Source organism: Littorina saxatilis, linkage group LG1, assembly GCF_037325665.1.
Source record: "Littorina saxatilis isolate snail1 linkage group LG1, US_GU_Lsax_2.0, whole genome shotgun sequence".
Taxonomy (NCBI): Eukaryota; Metazoa; Mollusca; class Gastropoda; order Littorinimorpha; family Littorinidae; genus Littorina; species Littorina saxatilis.
Genome location: NC_090245.1, coordinates 23,066,743 through 23,080,470, shown reverse-complemented (window position 1 = coordinate 23,080,470; position 13,728 = coordinate 23,066,743). Strand labels below are relative to the sequence as shown.

The 13,728-nt window shown below is 39.4% G+C and overlaps 3 protein-coding genes across 3 annotated transcripts in view; 2 read left to right on the top strand and 1 right to left on the bottom strand.

Annotated features, from left to right (window-relative positions):
* The first annotated feature begins 1,260 nt into the window (after window positions 1–1,260).
* LOC138965014 (acyl-coenzyme A diphosphatase FITM2-like) lies at window positions 1,261–5,122 on the top strand. The gene has a single exon (XM_070337143.1). The coding sequence runs from the start codon at window positions 1,804–1,806 to the stop codon at window positions 2,746–2,748; it is 945 nt and encodes a 314-aa protein (XP_070193244.1). The 5' UTR covers window positions 1,261–1,803; the 3' UTR covers window positions 2,749–5,122.
* A 649-nt stretch (window positions 5,123–5,771) lies between these two features.
* On the bottom strand, window positions 5,772–10,377 carry LOC138965035 (uncharacterized protein SCO4629-like). The gene is made up of 3 exons (XM_070337158.1): window positions 10,045–10,377; window positions 7,451–7,574; window positions 5,772–7,237 (listed from the first exon to the last, which is right to left on the bottom strand). The coding sequence occupies exons 1-3, from the start codon at window positions 10,267–10,269 to the stop codon at window positions 6,756–6,758; spliced, it is 831 nt and encodes a 276-aa protein (XP_070193259.1). The 5' UTR covers window positions 10,270–10,377; the 3' UTR covers window positions 5,772–6,755.
* Window positions 10,378–10,409: 32 nt separating this feature from the next.
* The window catches only part of LOC138964977 (kinesin-like protein KIF15), a 42,906-nt gene continuing 39,587 nt past the window's right edge, over window positions 10,410–13,728 (top strand). Inside the window, exons 1-2 of the mRNA XM_070337097.1 lie at window positions 10,410–10,505; window positions 11,468–11,489. Of these exons, the coding sequence (XP_070193198.1) occupies window positions 10,499–10,505; window positions 11,468–11,489 (29 nt within the window). The 5' untranslated portion in view covers window positions 10,410–10,498. The remainder of the gene's footprint in view (window positions 10,506–11,467; window positions 11,490–13,728) is intronic.

The window sequence follows — 13,728 nt, the reverse complement described above, 5'->3', positions numbered from 1 at the left end:
TATTACATTATATACACTGCAGGGAAACAGGAACACTTTGCATTACTATACCAGTTAGTCAAAGCAATGCTCATAATAAATCCCTGCACCTTGAATATGTGTGCGATATAAATTGCATAAAATGAAAATAAAAAAATAAATCCCTGCGCTTAGAACTGTACCCACGGAATACGCGCGATATAAGCCTCATATTGATTGATTGATTGATAATTATGACATTGCACAGAATCATGAGCGGTCAAGGAATTGAGTGTGTTTATCGCATAAATAAGATTTAAAAAAAAAAATTGATTCTTTTTGACTAATTTTATGCATAAGGTTGCCTTCATTATAATCCAGTCTAAGTGTTAGAGGAAGAACGCCTAAATTCATGTAGTCTAGCTCGGAAAAAGCGTTGTTTTCTTTCATAAAACTAGTTTGAGCACTCGTTTATGTAATCTAACAAGTGGTTTCAAGGAATGTTCACTTGCTGAGTGCCATTAGGTAGTCCCATGAGGCAGATGCCTAATCAAGGGCAGACTGAATATGTGCATTGAAAAAATAACTTCCTGGTTTGGATGTGTGCTGAATTCTAGATAAGAGGTATACTTTCTTGGAAGCTGCTTTGCAAAGTTGCTCAATGTGATTTGACCAGTGCAGGTTGTTATCGATGGTCACTCGCAACACTTTATGATGGCTGACTTGTTCAACAATTTCAGAATTGCCCTTCAAAATTATAATGTCTAACAAGAAAACTGTCTCTCATCGCCCCAAGAGCTATACAGTTAAGCTTGGGGGTTGTTATTATGCGACTACACACCAGGAATACCTTAAAATAAACGTTTGAGCGCTCAGTGACTCAAATTGAAGACGCTTGTGTTCTGAGTGGGAATCCCAGACTGTAATTCTCATGGTGATGCCTTTATGCGCCAGTTATGATTTTCATCCTACCTTTCGCCCCGAGTTTTTCACACGCTATTCCTAGAGATATACAGATTTGAAATTGAGCCGAGAGCTACAGAGTTCGTTTTAGGTGTTGCATATAGCAATAATTTTAAAATGATGACGGACGGAAGTCTGGCTCCTGACACAGGAGAGGTGGGGGAAGCAAACAGCTCGCTCATTAAACCTAATTTAATTATTTGGCCTAGTTTTGGAGCAGTTTTCAGCAAATTGTTGCAGGTGTTCCTGAATTACAGTACAGCGAATGTCCCTTGAACTTTTTAAGGTCCAAATCGTCAGAAAGCTTTTCAAATTGGCGCCTTATGTGTACTATAATGTTTAGACTTTGAAATGTTGAGGTTATATTCTGACGTTTTTGTCTATTTTTTATTATCAGAGAGAGAGAGAGAGAGAGAAGTTACCTTTATTTTCTTGCTACATGTAATACTTTTGATAGGTCTTGCTATTACTTTATGTTGTTCGTGTTGTTTAACATTGAGTTGTGCAGCACACACACACACACACACACAGAAGCACAAGTGCACATAAATGTAAGCCGGGTTGTACCAACAGAATCTATCTCTGAGTACCTCAATTACCGTGGAGGGGGAATTTTTGTTTCGTGTTTTGGTTTTTTTCCTGTGCTTTTTTTTTTTGTTTCTGTGAAGCGTATGGATTCATGTTATTATATTATTTTCTAAAACACACAAACACACGCGCACGTGGGTTAGGCCATTAGTCAGAAAAAGGAGAGTCGGTCTGAGGTAAGTAGCTCGTGGCATTGCATCAGCTGCTCAGAAAATCCGTCGTCTGCTACCGCTCCAAATTTGGCAACTGCAGACACTCTGAAACCTTTTGTAGAGTTATCTCCCCAAACACATCATGGCTTCCAACCAAGGCCAGAGTCGGCGACGACAAAGTCAGCAGGATTTGGGGGACAAAACACCATCTCGGAAAGGCAAGAAACCACTTCCCGAGCCAACGCATATCGGGCATTTTTTTGTGATACTAGTCTTGAAGATATGCCGGATGATTCTTTTCATTGACACGTCCGTCAAGATCGGCGTTTACCTAATGGGTGTCATGGTGGGCTCCGTCATCTGTGATCTGTTCAAGGTTCCCAACTCTTACTTCTCCGACAAACGGAACGTTTTCAACCAGTACTTTGTCAAACTTGGTTGGGGATGGACAATAGTATTACTTGGAACTTATGTCGCTCTAACTAGCTGGGTTTATTGCCATGGTCGTTGGCTGGCAGTGCGACGCCATCTGATGAGGCTTGTTGTGGCCACCATACAGTGGTACGTCTGTGTTAATGTATTCAGACAGATTGAGAACGTTGTTGGTATGTGTACCGCTACAGAACATACAAACAGAGATGACTGCATCGCCGATGGAAAGGGCTGGCTTGGTTTTGACATTTCTGGACACGTTTTTCTTCTCATGCATAATCTGTTGACCATTTCGGAAGAAGTGAAAACTTACAAAGACTGGCGCAAGCTGGGAGTGATGCTTGAAGATGAAGATCTGGAGAGCAAGAGAAAAGTCTCAGCGCAAGAGATTGCTGAGACGAAAAAACTGTACAAAGAACTTACACCATACATCAAGGCTGTTTTTGTGGCCATTGCATTCTTGTCTGTAATATGGGAATTTATGCTCTTGATGTCTGTTGTGTATAGATTTCACACATTACCACAGAAAGTAACAGCAGCTTTTGTGGCCATCATGTGCTGGTTTGTAAGCTACAGATTGTTTTATCGGTCTGATGTAGAGTGGCTTCCGTGCCCACCAGGCAAAACAAAGCTTGAGTATATGAAAATTGAGTAACACTAACAGATATGTGGTCATGTAAGACCTAATTTTTGTCAGCACAGGATTTCTGCTCTTGATCTGGATGCCCCTCTTGGTGTAGGACGTGGGGAATACGTCACAGGCGCCAACTTCAGCTGTTTTGTCATGGGTGGTGTGCGCATCGCCAACTAAGTCAAGAGGCCTCTACATTTGTATGGCCTGGTATTTACAAGGTTAAAAATAAAACTGTTAAAAACCTGGCCCAGGTTGAATATTTCCCCGTCTGAACCCACTGCCTCCCGATTGTTGATGTAAAGGCGCAGCATTCGGAGTAGGCAGTCTGACAATGGTGTCTGCTAATAATTCAGGGTTTGTTTTGGAATCATTGGACAGTATTCATAATCATCAAGAGTGCAATCAACAGTATAAGTCTCAGAATTCAGTGTACTGAATAAAAATGATTCATTTTTAATGTATTGAAACACTGCTTAGTGAATGATAAAGGTTTGAAGTATTAAAAACTGTCACACAGTTGTCTTTCGTTTTGAGATGTCACTTCTCGCACATTCTATCCCTGCCATGCGAGACATATTCTGCAGTTCTTTTGAGGTTTTGTCTGTTTTTGTTGTTGTTGTGTTGGGGGGTAGGGTGGGTGGAAGAGGGGGTGTTCAACACAACCCAGTACCAGGTTATAAAATGTTTTTGATGTGGGTTTTTTTAATTGATAATTGGCACTCCTGTAGTTTGTTGCAATGCTGAAAATTTTCATTACTCATTATATAGTCAGTTCAAAGTATGGTGTCGGTGTATTTTCTATTGACTGTATAAAGTTATAGCACTGACCTTATATGTGTTTACATGTACAGTCTTTTAATTAATTAATGTTGTGTTCAGTTTCTTTAAATGCTTCTTAAACTTTAAATCAAGAAGTCTTTTCCATTCCTAAATCTGTCAGGTGTTCAGGGTGCAAGAACAAACCATTCATTTTATTTCCAGACAATACTATAACTTGCTTCATGACTGCTTAAAATATATGTGTACAGTCTTTCTTTTAATTTATTATGTGTTCAGTTCCATTAACTTCTTTAAAACTTTTAAGTCAGAAGTTTTCTCCATTCCTAAATCTTTCAATGTGATTGTGAGCGACAGGACAAACTATGTATTTGTCTTTGTCTAGCCAATACATATGTACATGTACAGTGGAACCCTCATTTTAAGACACCCCCCCCTCCCAATTTAAGACTCCCTCCCTTTTAAGACCTTGCTTTCTCAGACTTTCTGTTCACAACCTCTGTAAGTTTACCCCCATTTTGTAAATTTACCCCCATTTGAAGACGCCTCCTTTTTAAGACCTGATTTTCTCAGAGCGTTTTTGAGGTCTTAAAAGGGGGGTTCCACTGTACTATGACTTACTTCATGACTGCTTAGCTACTGCTTAAGTTTTTTTTCATAATGTCTTTGCATTATTGGACTTTTTTTCTATTTTTTTTTCTAAAGATAAAACATCTAACATGACAACCTTGTGTTAACAAAAATTCTTTTTACAAAGTTGAACTTCCTCCTTTTGTCCTTACATCTTCTTTATTGAGTAGTCATTTTTTTACACAAATAAAACTAAAAGCAAAAAGGAACACCCAGATTATTGCGAGGTAATATGCAAGTCAGGGCTGAGGTGCACAAAGAGAAACTGGGTGGGAGCCAACTGCGGGGTCTGATTGGTTGAAATCACAACAAATTTTAATTTCAACCAATCAGACTCCGCGGCTGGCTCTATCAAAATTGGATGGCATCCAGTTTCATTTCGTGCACCGAGCTCAGGTTCTCCGGGTAATCTCTCTTTGAAACACACATTTTTTATATTGTTCATGAGTAATACATGTTGGTAAAGGCTCATACATCTAAAACATTGCAGCATTTTTGGAAAAGAAAACTGGTAGCAAAGGAAGCTAAACTATGCATGCATACATTGTTTATTACTGTTAGTGTTCATGTTATTTTGTTTCAAGAGTTCCATTTAGTTACTGTTTAAGTACAAAAGTTGCACACACTTTTAAGAATGATCTGAATCACTGACATTTCCTTTGTGTGTATCATTGTATGTTTCATTCTGTGTCATTTGAACCTTGAATTGCTTACCTATACATATAACTTGATCTCTTCGGTGTGAGAGTGTTTGGTATGTCTGACATGATTGATCAGGACTGTGTTAAATGTACTTGTGCCTCCATTGGTTTTCCTTTGTAAAGAAGTTTTCTTTATTATTTCTTGCTAAGAAAAATGCCATTTTAAGTGTAGTCATTTTTGTAATTGGTGACTGCATCAGTCCTTTTGTTGTTGGTGGTTTGTATTTGTTGCAATTGCTGAAATGACCCATTGCATTTAAAAGTTTAATACAATTACAAGCTTTGAAGTTCCACAAAGATCTGTTGATTTTACTTTGAATGGCTGTTTGCATGCCTGACATGACAAAACCAGCTTCACGTCTCACTTATCCTTTTTATTACATTTAGTCAAGTTTTGACTAAATGTTTTAACATAGAGGGGGGAATCTAGACGAGGGTCGTGGTGTATGTGTGTCTGTCTGTCTGTCTGTCTGTCTGTGTGTGTAGAGCAATTCAGACTAAACTACTGGGCCGATCTTTATGAAATTTGACATGAGAGTTCCTGGGTATGATATCCCCGGACGTTTTTTTTCATTTTTTCGATAAATACCTTTGATGACGTCATATCCGGCTTTTTGTAAAAGTTGATTTCGGAAATTTAATTTTAATCATAATTTTCATATTTTTAATTTTTAGAGTTTGTTTTTAATCCGAATATAACATATTTATATGTTTTTGGAATCAGAGAATGATGAACAATAAGATGGAATTGTTTTTGGAAAAATTATTTTAATTACAATTTTCAGATTTTTGAGTCACTTGAGAAAAAGTGACTCTATGTAATCGGTCAGTGTTAGTCTGTCCGGCCGGCCGGCCGTCCGTAGACACCACCTTAACGTTGGACTTTTCTCGGAAACTATCAAAGCGATCGGGCTCATATTTTGTTTAGTCGTGACCTCCAATGACCTCTACACTTTAACGATGGTTTCGTTGACCTTTGACCTTTTTCAAGGTCACAGGTCAGCGTCAAAGGAAAAATTAGACATTTTATATCTTTGACAAAGTTCATCGGATGTGATTGAAACTTTGTAGGATTATTCTTTACATCAAAGTATTTACATCTGTAGCCTTTTACGAACGTTATCAGAAAAACAAGGGAGATAACTAGCCTTTTCTGTTCGGCAACACACAACTTAACGTTGGGCTTTTCTCGGAAACTATAAAAGTGACCGGGCTCAAATTTTATGTGAACGTGACTCATTGTGTTGTGAATAGCAATTTCTTCCTGTCCATCTGATGCCTCATATAATATTCAGAACTGCGAAAGTGACTCGATGGAGCGTTTGCTCTTCTTGTTAATGACCAAAGTCATTAATTAATTTTTAAGCCTCGAAACTGAAATGCAATACCAAAGTCCGGCCTTCGTCGAAGATTGCTTGGCCAAAATTTCAATCAATTTCATACAAAAATGAGGGTGTGACAGTGCCGCCTCAACTTTTACAAAAAGCCGGATATGACGTCATCAAAGACATTTATCCAAAAAATGAAAAAAACATCTGGGGATATCATTACTAGAACTATCGAATGCAGCCTTTGGGGCACGCACTATACTGTTCATTGTACTTCCTGAGTTGAAAATGACATGAAAATAAACGCCAAGTTGATGTGTCAGAACCTGTAAACACAAGCAGATCTTAGTACATGTACCAAGTCAGTTGTACAACTGTAAAGTGTTGTGCATAAATAAGGTGAGGGAGGAAGGGAGGGGGGGGGGGGAGGGCAAGGCAAGAATAACCTGTCTCAGAAGACAGATTCTTTAGTCAGTTCAATGTGTAAAGGTAAATATAAACAAGAACAAACACCAGCTTCCTCATCTGTATCCTGCTAAAACCATTTAGCCCTTACATTGCAGTTAATTGTGACTAAGGTCAGTTCAACATCCTAATTTGACCTTGTTTGGCTGTCCTTTAACATGAAATGAGATTCCAGGTGATCGAAGGCCTCCAAAACGTGAGGAGGGGGGTACTGGGGGACCTGAAAACCTTTACTAGGGTACTGTTGAACCCTCTGCATATTGCGCACCATCTCTACAATGACATCGCTCAAGCTGTTGTACCCTGCAGCCTTGTCTGGGTATTCTTCCATGGGAATGGGTGGTGAGGTAACGCAAATGTCAACACATTCAGCTTCGTCCCATTGCTTCAGAAATGTGGCAAGGCTCCGTCGTCCCATGAACGGAGTCTGCACCAAAATAATGGACTGAGGCTGAAGAGTGTCTAGTCTGTCACGGAGCAGCATCTGTGTGAATCGAATATTTTCTCCAGTGTTCGTGGCTTTGGGTTCTATTAGGATTCTTTCAGCAGGCACATTGTTCTTTACCAGTCGCTCGGCAAACACAACTGCTTCAGGTTTTCTCCATTTTCCTGCAGAAAAGCATGCATAATTATTGTTGTCTCATTCATGAAATTTCAAACACACACACACAAATTCTGTGTTAAAAAAGAGGTCCCAAAGAAAATAAGTATCATTGAACCTTCAACTACTCATGCAGGCACTTATACAATAGTTAACACTTAATTAGACCATATATTTACTAGGATTGATTCCAAAATGTATATGTTATTAAAGCAAACTACCTTTTGTGCCATGTCCCTCTTTGCCAGACACAACAACCAGAGGGGCAAAACCTTCTCTGTACAGTTTTGCAGCATGGTCTGCTGTGCGTAAATCTGAATTCCCAAGCACCAGCATTAGTTGACTCTGCAATAACATTAATAGAAATAATGAATAAAACGTTGGCTGGGGCAACATTTTTTTAAATCACAAACACTGCCGTAATATGTCACATCCAATTAAAATACACATAATCAGAGACATACATACATCTGTCTCTGACATAATCAGGAGAATATTACGTTGACACATATCAAGAACTAAGTGAATTAAACACACACGCGCGCACACACACACACATCCGTTGCGATGATAACCTAAAATGGTTCCTGCAATGTATCGATCCTGATCCTGATACGTCAAAGAGCGGTACCTATAAAGGGCGAAAAGACAACTAAAGACGGCTAAAGACAACTAAAGACAGCTAAAGACAACTAAAGACAGCTAAAGACAACTAAAGACGGCTAAAGACAAACTAAAACAAGCTTTTTTGAGTCACTTGAGAAAAAGTGACTCTATGTAATCGGTCAGTGTTAGTCTGTCCGGCCGGCCGGCCGGCCGTCCGTCCGTAGACACCACCTTAACGTTGGACTTTTCTCGGAAACTATCAAAGCGATCCGGCTCATATTTTGTTTAGTCGTGACCTCCAATGACCTCTACACTTTAACGATGGTTTCGTTGACCTTTGACCTTTTTCAAGGTCACAGGTCAGCGTCAAAGGAAAAATTAGACATTTTATATCTTTGACAAAGTTCATCGGATGTGATTGAAACTTTGTAGGATTATTCTTTACATCAAAGTATTTACATCTGTAGCCTTTTACGAACGTTATCAGAAAAACAAGGGAGATAACTAGCCTTTTCTGTTCGGCAACACACAACTTAACGTTGGGCTTTTCTCGGAAACTATAAAAGTGACCGGGCTCAAATTTTATGTGAACGTGACTCCCAGTGACCTCTACACTTTGACGTCTGCTTTGGTGACCTTTGACCTTTTTCAAGGTCACAGGTATGTCTTGAAGGAAAAAAATTGAAATATCATATCTCTGAAACTATTCATCGGATTTGATTCAAACTTTATAGGATTATTCTTTACATCAAATTATTTACATCTGTATTGTGTTGTGAATAGCAATTTCTTCCTGTCCATCTGATGCCTCATATAATATTCAGAACTGCGAAAGTGACTCGATCGAGCGTTTGCTCTTCTTGTTTTAATCGAATTCAGAGTCGACAGACATGATAAAAAAACAATGTCTAAGAATGTTTTAAATAATAGCGATGCAGTTTGATGACGAACAATATCAACTGAAGCAACATTATAATTTACCGTACTTTCGGGACCATAGGGCGCACCTTTCTATATACGGCGCACCCCCATATTAAAAAAAAAAATCGAAAAAAATCGTTTTTTACACGATTCAACACGATTAACGATGAAAAAAAACCCCGCGCCTTATAAGTTATAGTCCCGAAAGTACGGTATTCAAGCAAATGTAATCAGATTCACCCCACGATAACCAAACAGCTCATTTTCGAGTCATACTGCCACTGAAAAGCTCATCACACACACACACACACACACACACACACTCTTCTTCTTCTTCTTATCGTCGCGTGGTGCTGTCGGCTCGTGGCCGTTTTCTTTGGCCTGGCTTGCGACCCTTGTGCGCAGGAGCACGTGCCGTTGTTTTCCCGTCCGTTGACGTCACCCGCCCTGGATTCGTGCTTGTTGACATGAAGCGTTTGAAGTGTTTTGACCTCTGGGCAGCTGATTTGCTCAACCAGTCATCCCGTCTCAAGTTGAAAGTCTTGTACTCCTCTGCAAGCTGGTATTCTCCCAGACCAAGGAAACACCTCTCGACTTCGCGGTACTTCTCAACTACAACATCGTGCAGTATGGAGACCAACCTCGGAAGCTGACAGGATTTCCAGGACGTTTCTTGTTTCAAAACGTGGTTGAACGATTCTGAGTTATTGTTCGTCCAAAGGGCATGTTGCATCAGCAGCCCTGGTTTGTCCAAAGCTCGGAAGTTGTCCTCCAAAAGATGAGGTGAACAGGTGTCATCAGCTAGACTGAGCACTCCACTCCAAACTGAAAGTTGTACCATCATTTTTTTCTTTCCTTCTGGTTTGAGTGAACTATCACTCACTCACTCAAATCAACAACAAAATGACAAATTTAAAAGACTTTTTTTTTATTGAGTTCACACACACAAAATAAATAAATGAATAAGAACGATCGAAGGGTGGGAAAACATTAAAAAAAATAGCTACACACAAAATCTGAAATAATTCATAAGTTGTCTTTAGCTGTCTTTAGCTGTCTTTAGCCGTCTTTAGTTGTCTTTAGCTGTCTTTAGCCGTCTTTAGTTGTCTTTAGCTGTCTTTGGCCGTCTTTAGTTGTCTTTTCGCCCTTTATAGGTACCCGTCAAAGAGTATACAAAGAATATATCTTTCTCATCACCTCCAAGGAAAGACATTTACAAGGGCACAGGAAAAGCATAGTCTATATTTTTTTATACAAAACAATCCCTCCTTCTGATTGTGTTACAGACCTTCTTTGGTGGACTGTCAATGCGTAGATAATCCCATAGTATTTGTGCGTTGGATTTCATTAGGGTTTCATTGTCTCTGTCTCTGGGGGAAATTCGTCTGCTACTGCAGCTGAAGTCTCGACGTAAGTGCTGCAGACAACTAACGCACACTAATTTCATCGTTGCACTGCTCACGTGCTTCGCTTGTGCGTTGATCAGCTGACTAATAATACACCGATGCCACATGTTGCATGGGGGTGACTTCTGAGAACTTTGAACCACAGAGAGTGAAACCCAGAGTTCGCAGGCCGAGTCAATCGAATCGAAACTGCGGTTGGGGTCACCGGATATTTTGTGACGTCACTTCCTATTCTCTGTTGCGGAAAATTCGAACTGGGAATTCTAGCGCTTGTTAGTGTTTTTCTGTCCAACTTTGCAAAATCAAGGACTGCTGTAATAGTTTCAGACAAACAACATGAAAGGTATGTATTTGATCTTTCTTGCATCCATCTGACTAGATTTAACCTGACTATCTCGATTATTGATTGTGCAGCAGCATCTTGAGTTGAGCATGTCGACAAGTTTTCTCCCAAAGGCAAAAGCCAAAGGCTGTCGCAATAACTTGAACTTTTGTATCAGCGACCGACATTTGTATGCAAGAAAACGGGGTACAAGAGGTTGAGATGAGTGCTTGGGAAGGAATGGGGAGGGGTTAGATGTTGATATTGATCATTTGATGGCAACAAAGTGGATGAAGGATAACTTCATGAATTTGTTTTTCATGATGCAGAACTTTTTTAATTTTAATTTTAACTCAATAACTGTGATCCGAATTGATTTTAAACAAAGTGTTTGTCATGTAAACACTGACTTATGTCACCGCAATATGCATACGCACTGGCTATACGCACTCGGAGTGTATACAGGGGTCAGAATCTTGTAGTTGTACGTATACAAGTATACACTCCGGCTTTAACTTCTGGTCGTGAAGCGAATTTGCCATTCGAAAACCACTTTGCGATAGGAACGCAGAGCAGTTGATTATAAGAGTACAAAGAAACGAAAACAATCTTTGCTGTAAAGTAGAATACATTTTCGACACTCGGAGCGTCATTCGACGCCATTTTGCGAAGGTACGCTTCACTTTTGATTCAAGGTATCAGAGTACGCTGGGAACAAACACAGACATAAATAAACACACACACAAAACTGATGCTTCATGGCAGTTTATTGTCGAAGTTTGGAACAAACTTGGCTTGGAGTGTGTATCGACCTAGAAACGGTTTTATACTATGTGAATCACTGAATCACCCAGAGTGCGTATAGCCTTTGCCATACATGTATCTGTTTTACTGATTAAATCCTGATTGAGTTTGATTGTAAAAATGTAAACACTAAATCAGTAAATCACTAAATATGAATCTTGCCTTTTTTCCAATTCCAGATAATAAAGCAGAATCCTCAGGGTGAGTCTGAGTAACTGTCACTTACAGTTACATGTATTGTAAATGGACTTTATCGAGCGTGTATCACTGTGTGTCTGTGTTGCTAGTTGGTGTTTGTTTTTACATTTAGTCAAGTTTTGACTAAATGTTTTAACGTAATCGAGACGAGGGTGTGGTGTATGTGTGTGTGTGCGTGTGTATGTGGTAGAGTGATTCAGACCAAACTACTGGACCGATCTTTATAAAATTTTACATGAGAGTTCCTGGGAATGATATCCCCGGACGTTTTTTTTTCTTTTTTTCGATAAATACCTTTGATGACGTCATATCCGGCTTTTTGTAAAAGTTGAGGCGGCACTGTCACAGTCACACCCTCATTTTTCAATCAAATTGATTGACATTTTGGCCAAGCAATCTTCGACGAAGGCCGGACTTCGGTATTGCATTTCAGCTTGGTGGCTTAAAAATTATTATTCCCCCCTCTGCTTCTTTCTCTCTGTAAACTTGTAGGCAAGTTATTTTTCGGTAACTTACCCAAGAACCAAAATCACTTACCCAACAACGGGCCTGAATCCTCGATAGCTCATGGGTAGAGACTGTACACATTGTGGATCTACTTTTTGCGACTCAAAAGTTCAGAACACTCTAATGTACAAAATATACATTTCTAGAGCAAACAATACAACCATGCCGCATTTAAACCAGCAACTACAGGCTTGAACACATGGATCTCAATATAAAATCCATGAGTTTGGTTGTTTTCTGAATTCAGATCTGCCGTGCACAATCGTTTATCGCTAGCAAGATTCCAAGGAAAAGTAACTCTCATACTTTGTCTAGCGACACGAGTAGTTCCCCTTCCAGATTTCAGCTGCATCGACAAGACTGTCAGTTTTCAACAATATTTCATTTTATAAACAGATCACACGCAATCAATTGCAAACATTTAATCAACTTAAAGAATATGCAGCGGTTTCATACACTATTTTGCCCCAGAAAACTGAACTTCGTACAGTTTTTGAGTCACTTGAGAAAAAGTGACTCTATGTAATCGGTCAGTGTTAGTCTGTCCGGCCGGCTGGCCGTAGACACCACCTTAACGTTGGACTTTTCTCGGAAACTATCAAAGCGATCGGGCTCATATTTTGTTTAGTCGTGACCTCCAATGACCTCTACACTTTAACGATGGTTTCGTTGACCTTTGACCTTTTTCAAGGTCACAGGTCAGCGTCAAAGGAAAAATTAGACATTTTATATCTTTTCTCGGAAACTATGAAAGCGATCGGGCTCATATTTTCTTTAGTCGTGACCTCCAATGACCTCTACACTTTAACGATGGTTTCGTTGACCTTTGACCTTTTTCAAGGTCACAGGTCAGCGTCAAAGGAAAAATTAGACATTTTATATCTTTGACAAAGTTCATCGGATGTGATTGAAACTTTGTAGGATTATTCTTTACATCAAAGTATTTACATCTGTAGCCTTTTACGAACATTATCAGAAAAACAAGGGAGATAACTAGCCTTTTCTGTTCGGCAACACACAACTTAACGTTGGGCTTTTCTCGGAAACTATAAAAGTGACCGGGCTCAAATTTTATGTGAACGTGACTCATTGTGTTGTGAATAGCAATTTCTTCCTGTCCATCTGATGCCTCATATGATATTCAGAACTGCGAAAGTGACTCGATCGAGCGTTTGCTCTTCTTGTTAACGTTGGAACACGGGTGTAAAACTTCGTCTGCTAGTCACATTCGAGGAAAGAACATTACCTGAGCGATACCAAAACATGAACAGAACACACACTATCTGCCTTTAGCTTTACCGCCACAGCAGAATGACAACATAACTGTGTACTTGATTTTAGTTCAAAACATGGAAACTGACAAGAAGTGTTAACAGAATTGAATGATTTGCACGGAACTATACAACCGCGCATTAATCGATCGCCTGCGCAGGTAGACTGGTTGGGTGAATATGATTCGATCAAACTTTCGCACAAAAACTCCTCTTTTATTTGAATAACTGAAGAAAGGAGGAATAAAGAGGTTACATGCCGAGTCTCAGTGATTATCAAAAATAATGGTCGAAGTTAGCGGATCATGAAAAATGCGAGCTTCAGCGAGCTTTTTCATGACCGCGAACTGAGACCATTATTTTTGATAATCACTGAGACTCGGCATGTAACCTCTACATCAATGACTTTGGTCATTAAAAATCTGAAAATTGTAAAAAAAAAATATATTTTATAAAACGATCCA

Coding starts and splice junctions, on each gene's coding strand:
- LOC138965014 (XM_070337143.1), top strand. CDS start 1,804: ATGGCTTCCAACCAAGGCCAGAGTCGGCGACGACAAAGTCAGCAGGAT.
- LOC138965035 (XM_070337158.1), bottom strand. CDS start 10,269: ATGTGGCATCGGTGTATTATTAGTCAGCTGATCAACGCACAAGCGAAG. Junction 7,575..10,044: donor TTGACAGTCCACCAAAGAAG/GTCTGTAACACA, acceptor ATGTTATTGCAG/AGTCAACTAATGCTGGTGCT. Junction 7,238..7,450: donor AGAGGGACATGGCACAAAAG/GTAGTTTGCTTT, acceptor GCTTTTCTGCAG/GAAAATGGAGAAAACCTGAA.